The sequence below is a fragment of the Malus domestica genome, chromosome 05 (genome assembly GCF_042453785.1).
Source record: "Malus domestica chromosome 05, GDT2T_hap1".
Classification (NCBI taxonomy): Eukaryota; Viridiplantae; Streptophyta; class Magnoliopsida; order Rosales; family Rosaceae; genus Malus; species Malus domestica.
In genome coordinates, this window is record NC_091665.1 from 23,520,562 (window position 1) to 23,538,656 (window position 18,095).

The window sequence follows — 18,095 nt, forward strand, 5'->3', positions numbered from 1 at the left end:
TCTGATAAGGAAAATCATAAACTCCACCAATCTCAACCGTCGGATTAAATCCTCATCCCTTACCTTACCTTACCCTATACATTCGTAACCCCTTCACTGCATCTCCCCTACGCAACCCCCAAACCCACTTCGCGCAAGAGAAAAAAGAAGCGACCATTTTCAGTTTTCCACAGAGCTACCACCGCAACCATGGCGGCCACCGTGTCTCCGTGGGCCAAACCCGGCGCCTGGGCCCTCGCCGCGGAGGAGCAGGAAGCCGAACTCGAACAGCAAGCCAAAGAGGAACAACAACGCGCCGTTGAGCCGCCCTCCTCTGACTTTCCATCTCTCTCAGTAGCCGCCGCCACCAAGCCCAAGAAGAAGAAACCGACCATCTCCCTCGCCGAGTTCAATACCTTTGGGGCGCCCAAACCCAAGCCTGCGGAGCATCCCGTGGGCCTGACCCACGAGGACCGGATGCTTTTGCCGACCGGTCCGCGCGAGCGAACGGCCGAGGAGCTTGATCGGAATCGGCTCGGCGGCGGGTTCAAGACTTATGGGGGCGATCGGGGAAACAGCAGGTATTCCAACGGTGACGAGTCGTCGGATTCGAAGTGGGGTCAGAGGAAGGAAGGTGGGTTTGGGAAGGAATCGAATCGAGATGAACCTTCGAGGGCGGATGAGGTTGATGATTGGGGCGCCGCGAAGAAATCGATGCCGGGAAATTCCTTTGAGAGGAGGGAGAGAGGAGGAGGAGGTAGTTTTTTGGGTGGGTCACAGTCGAAGGCTGATGAATCCGACAGCTGGGTGTCGAATAAGAGCTCCATGCCGTTGGAGGGACGGAGATTTGGCGGTGGCGGGTTTGATCGGGAGAGGAAAGTAGGGTTCCCGTCTAATGGAGGTGCTGATTCTGATAATTGGGGGAGGAAGAAGGAGGAGACTAATGGTGGGTCTGGATTTGATCGAGAGAGGAAGGTTGGGTACGTGTCCAATGGCGGTGGTGCGGATTCTGATGTGTGGGGGAAGAAGAGGGGGGAGAGTAATGGTGGTCTTAATGAGAGTACTGCGAGGCCGAGGCTCAATTTGCAGCCTAGGACTTTGCCTGTGAGCAACGAGACCTCACCAGGGTCGGCCACTGCACCGAAGCCCAAGGGCTCGAACCCATTTGGTGCAGCAAGGCCGAGGGAGGAGGTGTTGGCGGAGAAAGGGAAGGACTGGAAGGAGATTGATGAGCAGCTTGAGTCTGCTAAGATTAAGGAGGTGGCGGAGATAGCTAACAGCGAGTCGTTAGGGAGGAGGAGTTTTGGGATGGGAAATGGGCGTGCTGGTGATCGAACTGAGAGAGCTTGGAGGAAGCCTGATTCACGCCCCCAGAGGTATGTTGTTTTAGTAATATGATCGATTGGGAACTTCAAATACTCGTAGTTAGGATGCTTAGTTGTAAAGTTGATCCTTTCGGTACTTGCATGTTGATTTTGATTGCATGTTAGCAATGCATTGCTGTTGGAATTTTTTGAATGAGTTTTTGGGAAATGGTGCTTGATGGAACAGTGAATTAGCATATTAGTTGTGTGTTGTGTGTGCTGAGTCTTTCAGTTTTTCTTTGTATATAGGGATTGTTTAGGTTAGCTCTATGAACCTTGTGGGAAGTTGTTGGGCATTGATGCACACATCTATGTTCAAATGAAGCTTTTCGAACTCTGAACGCTGCTTCTGTATTCAAAAGAATTTTACTTGGCTGACCATTGCTCGCTATCTTATTATCTTATTAATTGGTAGAGTTTTACGAACTTGGTGGTTTGCAATCCACTTTGTCATTATCTGTCTCATGTAGAAAAACTTAAAGTAAGGGCACTATTATCTCTTTACTGGTCCCTCCTGTAATGTATTTTTTTAAAGCACCCTTCTTTTTCATTTTTTACCTTATTACATATTTCGAAGGCCAAGCAGTGATCCATAGATGTTTATCCTTCTGTTTGAACACACACACTCACACACTTAGCTACCTATCCCGGCAACTGCACAAAGAAAGAAGGTGTTTTATGCACTACTTGCAGTTGCAAGTATTTGCTAATTTCTGAATATTGGGCTAGAAGGATATAGCTACCTTGAATGGAATCATTTAAAGTTTAAGGCTCATGCAACCATGCATTCCTCCTCCGTTAGTTTCAACTTTGTAACGTGTCACTGTGCAATTGCATGTCCTTCAAACTACGTGTTTGCTATTCTCAGATTTTTATTAAAACTTTGATCCTCATTGTTTCATTTGGGTGCAGTGCTGATAAAAGTGAGACTAAGAGCAACTCTGAGGAACCAGAGGGCAACCATGTTGAACCAGATAAACCAGAGAATGAGCATGTTGATGAGAATTGAAGAGGAGATTTTGCAGGTTTGGTGTAAGCCATGGGAAAAGATTTAAGGTTACTTGAGATGTTGGATCCACGACGCTGTTGAATTTTCAGTTTTTATAATTTATGCTCTCGGATGTGACTGTTACACGTTGAACTTGAGACGATTTTTGTAGGCTTTTTTAAACAGTTATACTAGTTTTGCTCATAGGATTTGTTTGTATCTTGTATTTAAGATTGAGAACTACTGTTACTCTAATTATTATTTTTGACCCTGAATTCTTGGTTCCCACATTTGTTGAGCGCTTGTGCGCGGTTGCTGAATTTGGTTTAAATTTGTGATCAAGTAAATCTGGATGTTCATGTGTTGTGCATTTGATGATTCACGATTCTTCGTATGTTATCTGTATAACTTTTTCATTGCTTTTACGCGGATGCAGTATAACTTTGTGCGTTACGGTGTGATCGATATGTTGCTGAACGTGTAGGCTTGGTGTGAGCTGAATAGGTAGACAATACTGGAAGAGGGTGTGTTGATTGTTCGTTTATTTGCAATTTTGCAGCGTTAGTGTTTTGTGAAGTTTAATGCCTTGTGAATCACCCGATTTTTTACCTCCATGGAATGCATGGTAGTTTCGAGTAAAGTATAGCAAGTTGACATTCTGATTGAATGAAATGTAATGTATTGGCAGGGGTGGAGTCATACACTAGGGGCCAGGGCAAGTATTGTATGCTTTATTCTGAGAAAGATGTTTGAAATCATTTTCTTATTTGGCCAGACTCGGTCTTTCTCTTTACTTGGAAGTAAGATGTCTTAAGTTTGAATTTCGTGGATGGCGAATTCGATACCAAATTTGGCTGCCCATTGTTTGGCCTAAACGAACTCCCTCTTCCCTTAGTATAAAAATATCTATGTACTAAAAAAAATAAAACATTGTTCATGCATTTGTTCTGCTGCTATAACGAAAACTTTTGGTTCACGTAATTGATATCTAAACCTAAACGGAGCGAATTTGAAGAGTAGAGATTTTCTATGCATGACGTCTATTTTTTCTTAAAAGGCAGACACATCTAGAAAATTTTGTCAACTCCAGCTTTTCCGACACAAGAACGACGTCCTGTCTAGAAAAGAACTGAGACATGGACATCAAATGAAAAGTTCACCTTCTCCATGTGCCCTAGCCATCAAATAGACATACCGAAGAGAAAGCCCATATCTTTTGCAGACGTATGAGGAGGTGCAGTTGAAAGACATTAAAGAAGAAACCCCATTCTCTGTAGTTGTTGGCCTTGCAATTCACCACACCCTCTCTCTCCCTCTCTCTCTCTCTCTCTCTCTCTCATGAATGTGTGTTGCTACTTTGACGGCCAACTAATACCCTCCATCCAACGACCAGCAGGGGCTTGAAATTCATGTCTATATCTGGCAGCAAACCGACCCACGTCTCTTAATACTTCCAACATACGGACCTTTTTTTTGGTCTCTCTCAATGTGAATTCAATGTCCATGTATTGAGTGACTCTTAAACTAAAATGTCAGCCCACCGGCTAGTGTAATTTTTAAGGAAACTTTAACGAAAAGCATCCGGTACTGTTCATTTTAACGAAAAACCACATTTTTACACTAAAAAGTCAATCCTGATACTATTCACTTTATCCTTTATTTTGTCCTTATCATTAAAACTCAAAGTTTTCCAGCCATTTTCATTAGTTTTCCTTATTTTTAAAGGTATAGTGAATAGTGCCAGTAAAACGTAAAAATGTAGTTTTTCGTTAAAAATAAACAGTCCAGAAGAGTTAAAACTCCCTTTTTTTTTTTTTTTTTTTTTTTGCTAATTGTCAAAATTAACAACATTTACTCATATATAATGTACTTCTACCATCAACTTTAGTTGAACCCCAGATTGAGAATGCAGCGGGTTCCATTGTTGACTTGCGTAACTGGAAGTAACCAGTTAAGTTTACGACGGGTCTTAGATTTCATTAGTACATTAATTTGGAAGTCATGCGCATGGATTTGATACATGTGGATGTGAAGTTATACAAATCATCGACAATAAACATTTAAATCAAAACTAGCATCAGAAGTATACCGTAAGCATAAAATTGATAAAATTACAATTAACATTCAAATTTACTAATTACCGTAAACCGCAAGTACCACTTGTGATTTTCAATCAAAGTTTAGAGAAGTCTCAACTTCTAAATTTGTAGATCTAGATGATTTAGGCCATCAATTGTCGGTGTCACACTCGTGATTCCAACAGTAGTTGTAATGAAACCAAGGATATTGGGCAATTACTACCAAGCCTTAAATGTAGCTCTGCAATCTGTACTATGTCCCTCCTAGTTTGAAAATAGTTTTCCCTTTCCACACACCATAAATACAAGGGACGTTGGGGGTGTGTAAAAAGTGCAGTGATAGAGGGTCCCCAAATTTTGACCCTCCTATATTTCACAAATGTATAAATTTTACAATGAAATTTTTTTTTATTAAAAAGAAAAATCATCATCATATGATATTATCAAGGAAGTTTTAACGAAACACTTCCGATACTGTTCACTTTTAACGAAAAATCATATTTTTATCTTTCTTTGATACTATTCACTACACATTTATTTGTCATTTTTCATTAAAACTAAATTTTTTTTGGAGTTTTCGTTAGTTTTATTTATTATCAATTGATTAAGTGGAGCTTATACTTAAACATTTCTCTAGCAATAGAAAAACTAGTGTATTATTTTCTTTCACTTTTCTTTAGTAATAAAAAAACTAACTTGTGTAATACTATCTTCTACAATTACAAGTGTATTTCTGTATCAATCTTTCATTCGTGCTCCATTTTTTTTTCATAGATGAACCATAAATCATAATGTCATGACAATTGGAGATTATTCAATTAATAAGAATGAGATGTTGATTTCAATTAAATTTGAATATTTATTGTTCAACTCTGTACGAATATATTGTTTAATTTTTATTTATTATTATTTTTAAATAAGGAGGGTCACTTTATTTCGCACGAGCCTCCAAAATGTTAGAGACGGCCTGCATAAATATTGGCAGTTGAGAGTTGGAAATATAAGCCTTTGCCTTCTTCTTCTCACTATTGCTATTGTATTGTAGTTCTTCACGTTCTTCTTACACCAACAACCTTCTCTCTCTCTCATGGATTGGCCGGAGAATTTAATTTTGGCAGCAATTCTGGTTTTGTGTGCAGTCATTGATGGAACTCAGGCAAATACAATGGTGAGTGGCACTGTCTTCTGTGACCAATGCAAAGATGGTGAAATATCCCTCTTTGATTACCCCATCTATGGTGAGTTCCCTATTCTCTGATTCCTTGTACTACATTCTCTTTTTAAATTTATTTTCGGTGTTTGAAGCCGAAAGAAACTAAGAAACAATCAATCTAGACCGAGCCTCGCTGCAATCTCATCATCAAGCAAACATACTTAACACAATCAAGAGGCTACTCCAAAATGGGATAACCGGTATAAGATCGGTCCCCGTTTTAGCTAGGAAAATTATTTATGCACGCTCGCTAAGGGGACGCGTGTATATAGAAGTGTACAGAAGGATAAAATTTATGTAATTTTCGTGGTAGTTGAATCACATTCTCTATTTAGATTCTTAATGCTAAACTTATATGCTTTGATTTTTTCAGGAGTTAAGGTGCAAGTGGCATGTAGTGACAGTAATGGGCAGATCACAATGTCAAGGGAGGAGACTACAAATTTGTTCGGAAACTATGCCATCAAGTTTGATGGGACACCAGACTTGAGTGGTTGTTATGCTCAGGTTTCTTCAAGCACAGGTAGTGGCTGTGTGGTTAGTGCCGGTCCTGCTCAAAGTCTTAAACTTATGTTTAGGATGTTTGACATGGAGATGTATGCCGTCGACTCTTTGCTCACTCAGCCTGCTCAGCCTATGTCTTTTTGCCCTAAGTCATCTTATAATCCTGTGCCTGCACCCGTAACGCCGGTTAACCCTCCGCCTATACCAGTAGCGCCAACTAACCCTCTGCCTAAACCAGTAACGCCGGCTAGCCCTCCGCCTAAACCAGTGACGCCTTGGATCCCTCCGCCTTTTAGGCTTCCCCCAATGCCTCGATTGCCCCCACTGCCACCACTGCCCTCATTGCCTCCAATGCCACCAATGCCCTTCGTGGAAGCTACAGCATGCCCACATCAGTAAGTTATTCATTAAGTAAGCCGTATAGGATTGTGTCAATCTATCATTTACGAAGCAAGTAGGAACGACTTTTACCGTTCAATTGACTAAGTTGTACTAGACTGTAGAAATATACTGTAGTTCTGTAAGAAGTTTTAAGGTTCTTTAGCACATCAAACACCGAATAATTTAGATTCGTTGCTCCGTAAAAACACAAAATATAAAGTTTACTATGATGTAATACGTTACACATAACTGTATTATAGTTACCAACTAACTCTTGATAGAGTGATACATGTATTCCCAATAATGAAACAAATTTCAAGTTTGAATCCCTCCTCTCCTTTTTACCAATGAAAAAAAGCTGACTATTTGATTGGATCGTGATCTCTCAGGCAGTGGACATTGCGGGAGCACAACTGCTACTGGAGGGCTGTGAACCCGAACACCAAGGTAGCCGTTATTTTCGGACCGCTGGCCGCTAGGAGATATGGGACTGACCTAACATTGTGGCAAGGCCTACAAGGAAGAGGAGACTCTTATAGGACACTCCTAAGGGAAGGGATTACCGCCCTTCTCAACTCCTACAACAGTCTTCAATATCCTTACAATTCAATTGCTGTGGTTCAGCATTTGAATTGGGGCTTGATTGGCTCCAACAGAAATGTCCTCCTCACAGGACTGAGGTTTATTAGGGCTAATTCAGGTTATGGGAAAGTCCCTTGCAAATTTACTGCTTGCAAGTGAGCTTCTTTCTATGTTTATCTTAAGCTACAATTATGTATTTTTTATTCTAGAGAGAGGGAGGCTGAGAGTCGAACTCTAATTATGAGTATAGAGTTAAAAGGCTTTGCTGCTGAAACTATAATCTCTTGCATATTATGATATGCGCAAGACGTTTTTATGTATTTTATTTGAACAATAGTTCATCTTCATCTATATTTTGAGTTAACGAGTTGTAGTTCATCCATCATCCAAATTTTATAATTAATTACAAATTTAAAGTTTTAGACTCATAAGAAAGAGCAAACACCTGAATGCAAAATGTAAAAACAGAACAATTACTACATAACAAGTAACCGGCCTTCCTCCGAACCTAGTGGATAAGTGCCAAGCATTATTCCTCTCGGTTCCGGGTTCGAAGGTTGGTGTCCATTAGGATGGTGAATGTGAAGGCAAACTACATACCAAGCACGATTCGTCATTGGGCTTGGTCAGGCTCTGGCAGCGCCCATCGGGCATTTTTAAGTTTTGGGGCCGGGCCGACCCCGATGAGTCATGGACGACTCATCGACGGAGAAACCTTCACAGTTATTGGGAACTCTAGTCTCTACAGGTGCATATGTGTTTACGGGTAAACGATGAACTGATGCTTGTGGCTCACCTTAACTTTGGGGTTACTAGTGGCCAGTTCAATGGCAGCTCCATCAGTCTACTTTCAAGAAACCCGGTAACGGAGGTTGAGCAGGAGTTTGCGGTGGTTGGTGGGCCCAAGTTTAGGAAGGTGCGAGTTAAATACATTTTCTTTAATGAAACAAAGGATGATTCTACACTATGGTGATGAGACATTATTAATAATTTGATAGTAACAGTAAGGCATCAAACTTGTTTATCAAATGAAGCTGCCACAACCATAAATCGGCGACATAATGTCTTGAGATTATCAACATGTCTACTTGTGGTCTTAACTATTTATTTTTTCGTACACTTTTGAGTTTTCTGTCAATTCGCTCCGAATGATGTAGAATTAGAGCATCGAACTCAAAATTAATCAATTGACAATGAAATATACTCATCTCCACACCAATGTCAACAATGTGACACACATGGTTGATACAATGGGCATGCCAAGGAACAATTACTACCCCACAAAAAAAGAAGAAAGATTTTCACAGAAAGAGATCACAGAGAAATTATTTACACTCTCTCTTAGCTGTTTTTGGTACCTTTCTCCTTTCGGATCCTATTCCTATATATATATATAGGTGCCGTGGCGGCTCCTGTTCAAGGCGTGTCGCCATTGGTTGCGATTAGCGGCTCCCCTGGTGTGATTGTCCCAGCAGGATATGATGATGGGGTACCAGGTGGCCTTTCCTTTGGGGAGCTGAGGCCTAAAGGGTTGGGAGCCAAAGCTAATTGAGATGGCATATGGCTTTGAGCAGGGAACTAAAGATTAGGAAGCCTCCTTCACTTAAAGGTTTGAAGCTTTAGAGCCACTTTTGATTGGTTATAGCAGCATTATTGCAGAATCCTTATAATTCGTCACTGAGAGTTTGTGGATAAGTAGCGGACCAACAATATCTGTATCTGCAAATACGGTAGCTGTGGCTCTAGGGACAGAGACAGACGGCTTCATCTTCTGTTTTGTTGAGAATAGATCCCACGGGAATAGTGACCTTGCATGAACTTACAAGAGGTTTGACGACTTCTCATCGTATCAATTGGTTTTATAGTAGGTCCTTAATTTTCTTCACTCTATCAGATTAGGTTGGCCCACGAGATATGCTTTACGCACCTTGCTTGTTGCCATGTGTTATACATGAGGTTAGACTACTCTTTATATTGTCATCTGATACTCGGTAGTAGGCTTCAAACCAACTGTTGGTCTTACTAGTCGAGCCGGAGTCACTGTTCAACGCGATTGCTTGCAACAGGGGGCATAAACAAACTTGATTTCTTTGCAGAATAATAAACAAAGGGGTGTGATATCCACACATTCATTTTTACTTCTCCCATATCTTTTTGATTTTCAATCGTCGGATCGAATGAATTGAAGAAGATCTAGGGACAGAAATTAATGAATTAAAAAATGATGTGTGAATAGCACACTCCTAAACAAAATGAAATATAAAAAAAATTATGAATTTTAAACAATGGCTGCACTCTCCTCTCTCCTCTCGTTTCTGCTTATAATTGAACCCCAAATCTCAAATGGGTTCGAAACCGAACCACCCAAAACCCCAATCGAAGAATCCACCATTGACGACCTCCAGCTTGCTTTCAAGGTCAAGACTCTGACTTCACGTCAACTAGTTCAGTTCTACCTGGAAAAAATCCAAACCCTCAACGGCCATCTCAGAGGGGTCCTGGAGGTGAACCCAGGCGCTTTCCCAGGCCGATTCCGCCGACGAACAACGCCGGGAATGGGCATCCAACCCATCAGCCAGAAGCAGACCGCTGCCGAAGCTGCACGGGATTCCGATTCTACTCAAGGACAATATTGGAACCAGGTACAAGCTTAACACCACGGTCGGGTCGTTTGCGCTGTTGGGTTCCAAAGTTCCGAGGGATGCCGGGGTTGTGGCGAAGCTGAGGAGCTCTGGGGCTGTTATTCTAGGAAAGGGTAGCTTGAGCGAGTGGTTGCATATCCGGTCGTTTTCTGCGCTGGACGGATGGAGTGCCAGAGGCGGCCAAGGTGTGTTGAGTTCTACTTAGACTTGATTACCAGCTCCTTAAATGTTATACGATATCGGTGTGATTAGTGGTGGCCCACTTAACCGTTTCTGAAACTTTAACACATGATATATCTATGCAGTAGCATTATAAAGCTGCGAGGTTTGTTCAGCATCAAGTTGTGTTGTTTATACTGATAGTTAGTTGTTCACAATGCCGAAAACTAGTGATATGTTTTGCTAAATTAGTGTTTGCACCGAGTAGTGATCTCCTTTAGAACGTTTCTGTGTTTTGTTTAAGAGTTGTGATTAGTAAATGTGATTTCCGTTTTTGTGAAATTCGGGTCCATGGATCAGTATCTAAATTGTACTTCATCTGTGGATTTAATAAACAAATTTGGAATGAACTAGAATCAAACTCGTGATTTTGTTTTGACATGCCGAATCCTTGTAATCCATCACTGGAAGTTTGTGGATCAAGTAGTGGACCAGCAATATCTGTATCTGCAAATATGGTAGCTGTGGCTCTAGGGACACAGACTGACAGCTCTATCTTCTGTCCGTCCAGTTATAACTCGGTAGTAGGCTTCAAGCCAACCGTTGGTCTCACTAGTCAGTCCAAGACAGGACACAGTTGGGTACGTGATGCTTATTGTTATCTAGCAAATTTACTCTGTGCCTGAAGTTTTGCAGTTTCTATAAGTGATCGTACATTTACACTTTCCGTTGCTCTGGTATTTTGTATTAATTCATCAATAGTAACATCTAATTTATCTGATTAACTCAAAACTGAGAGTAACAAAGTTATCATTTGGAACTTGGAACAGGCCAATCTGTAGGACTGTAGCTGATTCTGTTCATGTCCTGGATGCTATTGTCAGCATTGATAGCAACAATATTGCTACAAATGAAGCCTCACAGTACATTCTGGTGGGTGGCTATGGACAGTTTCTCAGGGCTAATGGTCTCAAAGGAAAGAGATTGGGGATAGTAAGTCGCTTGTTTAGTCAAGTCAAGGACGATCAGTTCTTGAATCAAACTTTTGAGCAGCACGTTACCACACTGAGGTAACAGAAAACATTTTCTAGTCTATAAATATGATATACTATTACTTGCTGCAATGTAGGAAACAAGGTGCAGTTTTGGTTGAGAATCTCGACATAGTCAATATTGAAGATATACTGGATTCATCTTCGAGCGGTGAACTTGTAGCAATATTAGCGGAATTCAAAATGGCCTTGAACCCATACCTAAGTAAACTAGTTGAATCTCCGGTGAGAAGTTTGAGAGACGTGATAGCATTCAACAAGAATAACTCAGTTTTGGTGAGTATGAGTACTGACTACAAGACTCTTTGTTTATGCATTGACGTCTTCGTCATTTTGTTATCCCAAAATATTGTGTGCAAACAAGTTTAAACTAAGTGCATTCGATAACCATGGACGAACAAATTACGAATGAAACTAAATGGTCATTTGCAGGAAAAAGTTAAGTGAATATGGACAACATCTCTTAGAAGCGGCTGAGAAGACTAACGGTATAGGAGCAAAAGAGCAAGAAATATTGTCAAATTTAGCAAGATTGTCTAGAGATGGATTTGAGAAGTTGACGAAAGATGAGAGCCTAGATGCCTTGGTAACTTATTCCAACTCTGCTCATTCAATCCTCGGAGTTGGTGGTTTTCCTGGCATTGTTGTGCCGGCAGGATATCATGACACTGAAAAGTACCCATTTGGCATTTGCTTTGGGGGACTAAAGGGTTCGGAGCCAAAGCTGATTGAGGCCGCGTACGCATTTGAGCAAGCAACTAAGATCAGGAAGCCACCACCTGTTGGTTCTCAGACCAAATTTATGTCCAACACTGCCAATGTCACTCCTGAAGTTGAGTCCTCGAAACCCACCTTCACCACATCTGAAGAAAGACCCCGCCTAGCCACTCGAGAACACCTCAAACACAGTCCCTTGCAAGAACACCGTCAACGTGAGGGGCTCAACAAGGCTGCTTGACCCTCCAAACAGTAAAGTTCACAATCATGCTGTACAGCAAACAAAACAAAAATTATGCGGCTCATGAACAATCAGTGTCTGGTTCTGCAAGTTGTTCTGATGTGTGTAATATCAAGTCACAGATTCCACCTACAATTTGTTGATGTATCAAAACCCTAGTAACCATTTTTCCCAAACGCGTGCGAAAGTACAGGACAAATGCCTATCAAATCCCAAACACAAACAATTAAGCAGTAGAAGTTACATCTACTGGAATTGGGACGGCCAAGGCTCTGAATTGGTCATAAAACAAGTGTCTAGCAAAAGATATAATGCTAAAAACCGTGTCTGCATTTATCTGGACTATGTCTTCTACCGGCAACGCCGCAGAATTTCGCCGATTGTTGATTCAATTCTATATGCTCTTAGCCCTTTTCTGCTAATTTCGTTGTTGTATTTGACTGCACCATGTATTTTACTGTCTTAGCATGTATTTAAAAAATAAACCATGCCAAATTGGGATTAATTAAATTGCCAGTTGGTCCAAAGTTTTTGTTTATTTAAATGAATTCTAGATCAAGAACCTAGGCAAATTACTTGTCTCAGCAATCTGCTACTCCATTGCCTTTCCATGGCCACAAAACTTCCGTTGTTGCTCTTGATTCTTCTGTCTTTAACTTCATTTGGTTCCCAAACTTTGTATGTCCATGGGTTCTATATTAAAGAAGCTACAATCTCTGACCTCCAACAAGCTTTCAAACAAAACCAACTCACTTCAAGAAAACTTGTTGAGTTCTACCTTCAAGAAATCCGCCGGCTCAACCCTCTCCTCAGCGCCGTCATAGAGGTCAACCCGGACGTGCTTTACCAAGCTGATAAGGCCGACTATCAGCGAAAGAGTAAGGGCCCCAATTATTACTCTGGGTTGCATGGCATTCCGGTTTTGCTCAAGGACAACATTGGAACGAAAGATAAGCTGAACACGACTGCTGGCTCGTTTGCGCTGCTTGGTTCCGTGGTGCCTCGGGATGCTGGCGTGGTGACCAGGTTGAGGAATGCCGGTGCCATCATATTGGGGAAGGCTAGCTTGAGTGAGTGGGCTCACTTTAGGTCTCTTGCAGCACCTGCTGGTTGGAGTCCCAGAGGTGGCCAAGGAAAGGTCAGTATGAAGTTCTTGTCAAATGCTTGTGAACTCTGAGTTTTGACTCAAACTATGCACAAACAGAACTAGTTACAAATTTTTAAAACAAAATAAAATTGTAAGGACCCTAAACAGACAATAAAAGGCACTAAACTGTGGTTTATATACGGATAATTGTCTGTGTAATGTTGGCGATTCTATTTTTTTATTTATTATAAGTTTGTAATGCTTGTGAACTCAAAGTTTTTACTCAAACTATGCACAAATAAAACCGGTTACAAACTTTTAATCAAATAGAATTATAGGGACACTAAACAGACAATAAAGGGCACTAAACTGTGGTTTATTTACTGATTATTGTCCATGTAATGCTGACAATTCTATTATTTTTTTAACAAAAGTTTGTAACCGGTTTTGTTTATGCCTATTTCTGTAACATTTCGTTATAATACAAATGCACTATGGTTGGTGTTGTGAACAGAACCCTTATGTGCTATCAGCAACTCCATGTGGCTCAAGCAGTGGACCTGCAATTTCAGCTGCGGCAAATTTGGTAGCAGTAACTCTGGGGACTGAGACTGATGGCTCAATACTTTGTCCGGCAAGTTTCAACTCTGTAGTGGGCATCAAACCAACCGTTGGTCTCACCAGCCGTGCTGGGGTGATCCCGGTAACTCCCAGACAGGACACCATTGGGTAATTATGTTAATTAATCAGCAATAAAATTGGAGTATATGATAGATAATCAGATGTCATAAAATATATTTTGCAAGTGTAATGTTCATTACTTGTTTCAACAATATTTGGCAACGGTTACTAATGAATCGCGTTGTGTTTGATTGTATCAGACCCATCACAAGGACAGTGTCAGACGCGGTTGATGTTCTTGACGCCATTGTAGGCTATGACTACAATGATCAAGCAACCCGAGAGGCATCCAAGTACATTCCGCGTGGTGGCTATAAACAATTCCTTCAGAGATATGGACTCAAAGGTAAGAGATTGGGAATAGTCAGGAATCCGTTCTTCACTTCTGGCAGCGGATCTCTCCAACTTCAATCGTTTGAGAAACATTTCAAGACTCTAAGGTAAAAACATTTGCTCTTCCCAACTGCTATTCTATCAACCCGTTAGCCTTCGAGGAGCTTATTTGTGAAGAACCCTGTTGTTTTTTGCAAAATTGCAGGCACGAAGGTGCTGTATTGGTAGACCATCTAGAAATAGCTAACATTGATGTTATATTGAACTTCAATTTGAGTGGGGAAGCCATAGCTTCACTGGCTGAGTTCAAACTAGCCTTGAATGCGTATTTAAAAGACCTAGTAGTATCTCCGGTTCGATCTTTAGCAGATGTAATTGCCTTCAACCTCAAGTTCTCGGGTGTGGTAAGTACATTTTTGTTTTTTTTTTTTTGGCTCTTTACATGTAAAAAGTCATTTATCCTTACATTAAGGAGGAATGACTTCACATACGTATGGAGCCAAGAATTTTCCTTCATCGACGTAGACTTACTCAAGCCTTTCCTAAATGGTGACCATTATGCTTTGATTGATTTTCCAGGAAATGATCAAGGAATTTGGGCAAGATATTTTTCTTGCAGCCCAAGCAACAAATGGGATAGGAAACAATGAAAAGGCAGCATTGTTGAATTTGGCAAAGCTGACAAAGGATGGATTTGAGAAATTGTTGAAGGACAACAGGTTAGATGCATTGGTGACTCCTGGATCAGATGTTTCACCCGTGCTTGCAATTGGGGGATTCCCAGGAATCAGTGTCCCTGCTGGGTTTGACAAGAAGGGTGTACCTTTTGGGATAACATTTGGGGGACTGAAGGGTTCTGAGCCAAAGCTTATACAGATTGCCTATGGCTTTGAGCAAGCTACTAAAGTTAGAAAGGCTCCTCCATTTCTGCCTTGAAGCTTTAGAGTTATTGTTTTCGAATCGTGAACGGTGGTGTATTGTAATATCTATAAATGAGCTAAGAGCATTCTACATTAAAGAATTTAATGAAGATATCATCTTACTAAACAGCTATTCATATGTGCAACCCAACATCTATACATGCTATCACGTCACTTGATATGTGTTGTCCACAAAACTAAAGCCTTGCATAATAGTTTAAAGGATTAAATGATGTTTAGTCTTTCAATGCAAAACATGGTTTAGCATTATTCACATTCTAATCTGATATGAGCAGTCCATGTTCTGATATATTATTTTGTTCTGTTTTAGATTGATTGTTCTTATCCATTAGAGGTGAAACCACTTTTTGCCTATTCATTTTTAGATCAAATTATCAATATATCAATATATCTGATCATCATTACTTGTAAGGCAAGAAAGTTCATCATAAAGCTTGCACTTAGGTAAGGAACTCTAGGTTTCAATATCTCTTCATCTTCATCTTTAGGACAAAATTGATCTCGTTTTGCATCCAGAGTTCGGACAACTATGGGAGTACTCGAAAGCTTTGCCTTATCCTTGTTATCGTGGCCAACACCTTTTGGATGTAGTTCAATTGGTGGAACAGAATACCATCCGAACAACACTCTATCTCTAGTCTAAGACAATATTGAGTTTTTTTTTCCAAGATCCTTCATCTCAAATTTTGACTACAGGTGCGAGAAATTTTTTCAAGCTCCTTTAGAGTTCCAATGAGATTCATCTCATCAACTAAGACTACAACACTTGCAACTTCAGGATATGACTTCTTAATGAACATGCAAGGGCATAACTTGTTATTCACATATCCATGACTAATCAAATACTCGCTAAGACGGTTATATCACATTCGTCTGGATTGCTTTAATTCATACCAAACGTCTAAATCAAATAGAAAATGTTTTCCATGGTCGTAAACTTTTTGAACTAGTCAATGCAAGTCCTTCAAGAACTTTCATACTATCTAGATCCCCATAGAGATGTGTTGTGACCACGTCCATGAGCTACATACTTAGTTTCTTGGAAGCTATTAGACTGATAAGGTAGCAGAACGTTATGACATCCTTGTAGTCAACTACAGGGCGTTGAGAGAAGCCTTGCACCATAAGGCGTGCTTTGTAATGTACTCATTATGCTTCCTTATGAACACCCACATGTAGCCAACGGGCTTTACATTAGATGGCGTTGTTAATTAAATATGTCCAAACACTTCAAGCTTAGCTAAGGAATCAAGTCCAAACATTTTACGGTCTACATTGACATTAGTACGTTGTAGTCAATTACAGGGTGTTGAGAGAAGCCTTGCTCCACAAGGCGTGCTTTGCAACACACTCATTACGCTTCCTTACGAACACCCACATATAGGTAACGGGCTTCGCATTAGATGGCGTTGTCAAATATGTCCAAACACTTCAAGCTTCGCTAAGGAATCAAGTCCAAACACTTTACGGTCTACATTGACTTTGGTTTAATTGTTATTAATTACTCCATTAAATCAACCTTCATATTACAAACAAAATATTGCCCTTCAACATTACTCAATGCTCATTTTAATGGTGAAAGAGAGAGACATTATCCTCAATGTTAAAATCATCATCGGTAACATTAAAATAATGGGTCTTGAACTTCACAAACTTTCTAGCCATTCTAAACCTCCATCTGCCTCCCATAATCGCCACCTCTCAATCAGCCTCCTCGTCTGTCACTTGAGTCTGCGAAAACATATTGAAAGAGCTCCCCGTAAATTTATCCTTAGTAAAACCGAAATGCGACAAGTCGCCCATGCCATGTAGCAGCATGTGGGCCATCTACAATCCGCTTCCAGAAGGCCTCGAGCGCACTTTTAAAGTGATTAGAAACGTGCAAGGGCTCTATGTGTCATAAGTCTATGACGATAGCAAGCTAGGGTATGTGAACTTGACGTACGATGATTTTGGTTTTACTGATGGTATATTTATTAAGGAGAGGTTTATAATCGCTAGAGTGTTTGCAAAGTTCAAGACCCATTATTTTAGTGTTACGAATGACGATTCTATTATTGAGTGTATTCACTATTGAAATGATCAGCATTGAACAATTTTGACGGGCAATATTTTGCTTGTAATATGATGGTGGATTTAATGAAATAATTAATTACTATAAACACGAATTGAAATTTTGGAAAAAATGTAGAGATTGTACTTGGGCCAAGGTTATTTAGGGACATTTTATTCCGCCTTAACTGTCTATTTTGGTTTGGCGGCTTTCATGACAAACTTCCTACCGAAGATGCACTACAAAAACGTGGAATTTCTTTGGCATCCATTTGTTGTTTATGTCATAGCTTTGAGGAATCTACTTTTCATCATTTCTTCGAGTGCTAGATACCTAGGTAGCTTTAGAGGTGGTTAGCATATTAATTTGGTACATCTTGGTCATTTTCAAATTCATTGGCTGTTTTTTAGGATGCCTATGTACGTAAGCCCTTTTTCCAATAGTTGCACAATCTCTAGATTTTTGTGGGCCTTTCTACTATGGAAAGCTTAAAATAGTTTATTTTCGAGGGTCGCCCAATCTATTTTTATCGTCTTTGCATGTCCATCAATTCTGGGATTGTTCATGGTAAGAAGTTTATTCTTAGTTACTCTCCGGGTTTTGACTCTCGTATCATTTCTTCTCTAATGATCCCATCTATCCCTTGCAAGGTGCCAACTATTCTTCGTGTGTTTTGGTCTTCCCCTTGGTTTTTTTGGATTAAACTTGATACAAATGGTTTGTCTAAAGAAAATCCTGGTTCTGCTGCTTGTTGCAGAGTTTTTTTTAGATTGTCATGGTCAGTCCCTTGGTGGTGTCTGCCAAGGGATTGGTCATTGCAACTTTTTTTTTTTGGTAGAATTATCAGCAATTATTTTGGTATAGAGTTTGCATATCAATAGGGTTGGCATTGTGCTAAAAGGAATGAGGTTCGACCAATTATTAATGATAACTCTAATAAAAATGTGGTTGCTAACTCTATTGTTGATGCAAGTCCTAAGATGGTTGTGAAAAAAATGAAATTTAATTAGGGGGCTCTTGCTACAAATAGGGAAATGAATATTGATGGAAAGAAGGTTGATGATCCTGGCTCTCTCATCAAGATGCTGGGTGAGCTAGTG

At 40.3% G+C, this 18,095-nt stretch overlaps 3 protein-coding genes and 1 pseudogene across 3 annotated transcripts; all 4 read left to right on the forward strand.

The window, feature by feature from the left end:
- The first annotated feature begins 3 nt into the window (after window positions 1-3).
- LOC114824841 (eukaryotic translation initiation factor 4B3-like) lies at window positions 4-2,606 on the forward strand. Its single transcript, XM_029102183.2, has 2 exons — window positions 4-1,355; window positions 2,256-2,606. Exons 1-2 carry the CDS (start codon window positions 190-192, stop codon window positions 2,350-2,352), a joined length of 1,263 nt encoding a protein of 420 aa, XP_028958016.2. The 5' UTR covers window positions 4-189; the 3' UTR covers window positions 2,353-2,606.
- A 2,136-nt stretch (window positions 2,607-4,742) lies between these two features.
- On the forward strand, window positions 4,743-7,453 carry LOC103436240 (uncharacterized). The gene is made up of 3 exons (XM_008374664.4): window positions 4,743-5,647; window positions 5,996-6,521; window positions 6,897-7,453. Exons 1-3 carry the CDS (start codon window positions 5,497-5,499, stop codon window positions 7,246-7,248), a joined length of 1,029 nt encoding a protein of 342 aa, XP_008372886.3. The 5' UTR covers window positions 4,743-5,496; the 3' UTR covers window positions 7,249-7,453.
- A 1,898-nt stretch (window positions 7,454-9,351) lies between these two features.
- On the forward strand, window positions 9,352-12,322 carry LOC103436263 (probable amidase At4g34880; annotated as a pseudogene).
- Window positions 12,323-12,433: 111 nt separating this feature from the next.
- Window positions 12,434-15,048, forward strand: LOC103436239 (probable amidase At4g34880). The gene is made up of 5 exons (XM_008374663.4): window positions 12,434-13,038; window positions 13,502-13,716; window positions 13,869-14,108; window positions 14,207-14,405; window positions 14,581-15,048. Exons 1-5 carry the CDS (start codon window positions 12,511-12,513, stop codon window positions 14,935-14,937), a joined length of 1,539 nt encoding a protein of 512 aa, XP_008372885.3. The 5' UTR covers window positions 12,434-12,510; the 3' UTR covers window positions 14,938-15,048.
- Window positions 15,049-18,095: the final 3,047 nt, after the last annotated feature.

Coding starts and splice junctions, on each gene's coding strand:
- LOC103436239 (XM_008374663.4), top strand. CDS start 12,511: ATGGCCACAAAACTTCCGTTGTTGCTCTTGATTCTTCTGTCTTTAACT. Junction 13,717..13,868: donor CCCAGACAGGACACCATTGG/GTAATTATGTTA, acceptor TGATTGTATCAG/ACCCATCACAAGGACAGTGT. Junction 14,406..14,580: donor ACCTCAAGTTCTCGGGTGTG/GTAAGTACATTT, acceptor TTGATTTTCCAG/GAAATGATCAAGGAATTTGG.
- LOC114824841 (XM_029102183.2), top strand. CDS start 190: ATGGCGGCCACCGTGTCTCCGTGGGCCAAACCCGGCGCCTGGGCCCTC. Junction 1,356..2,255: donor CCTGATTCACGCCCCCAGAG/GTATGTTGTTTT, acceptor ATTTGGGTGCAG/TGCTGATAAAAGTGAGACTA.
- LOC103436240 (XM_008374664.4), top strand. CDS start 5,497: ATGGATTGGCCGGAGAATTTAATTTTGGCAGCAATTCTGGTTTTGTGT. Junction 5,648..5,995: donor CTTTGATTACCCCATCTATG/GTGAGTTCCCTA, acceptor TGATTTTTTCAG/GAGTTAAGGTGCAAGTGGCA. Junction 6,522..6,896: donor GCTACAGCATGCCCACATCA/GTAAGTTATTCA, acceptor GTGATCTCTCAG/GCAGTGGACATTGCGGGAGC.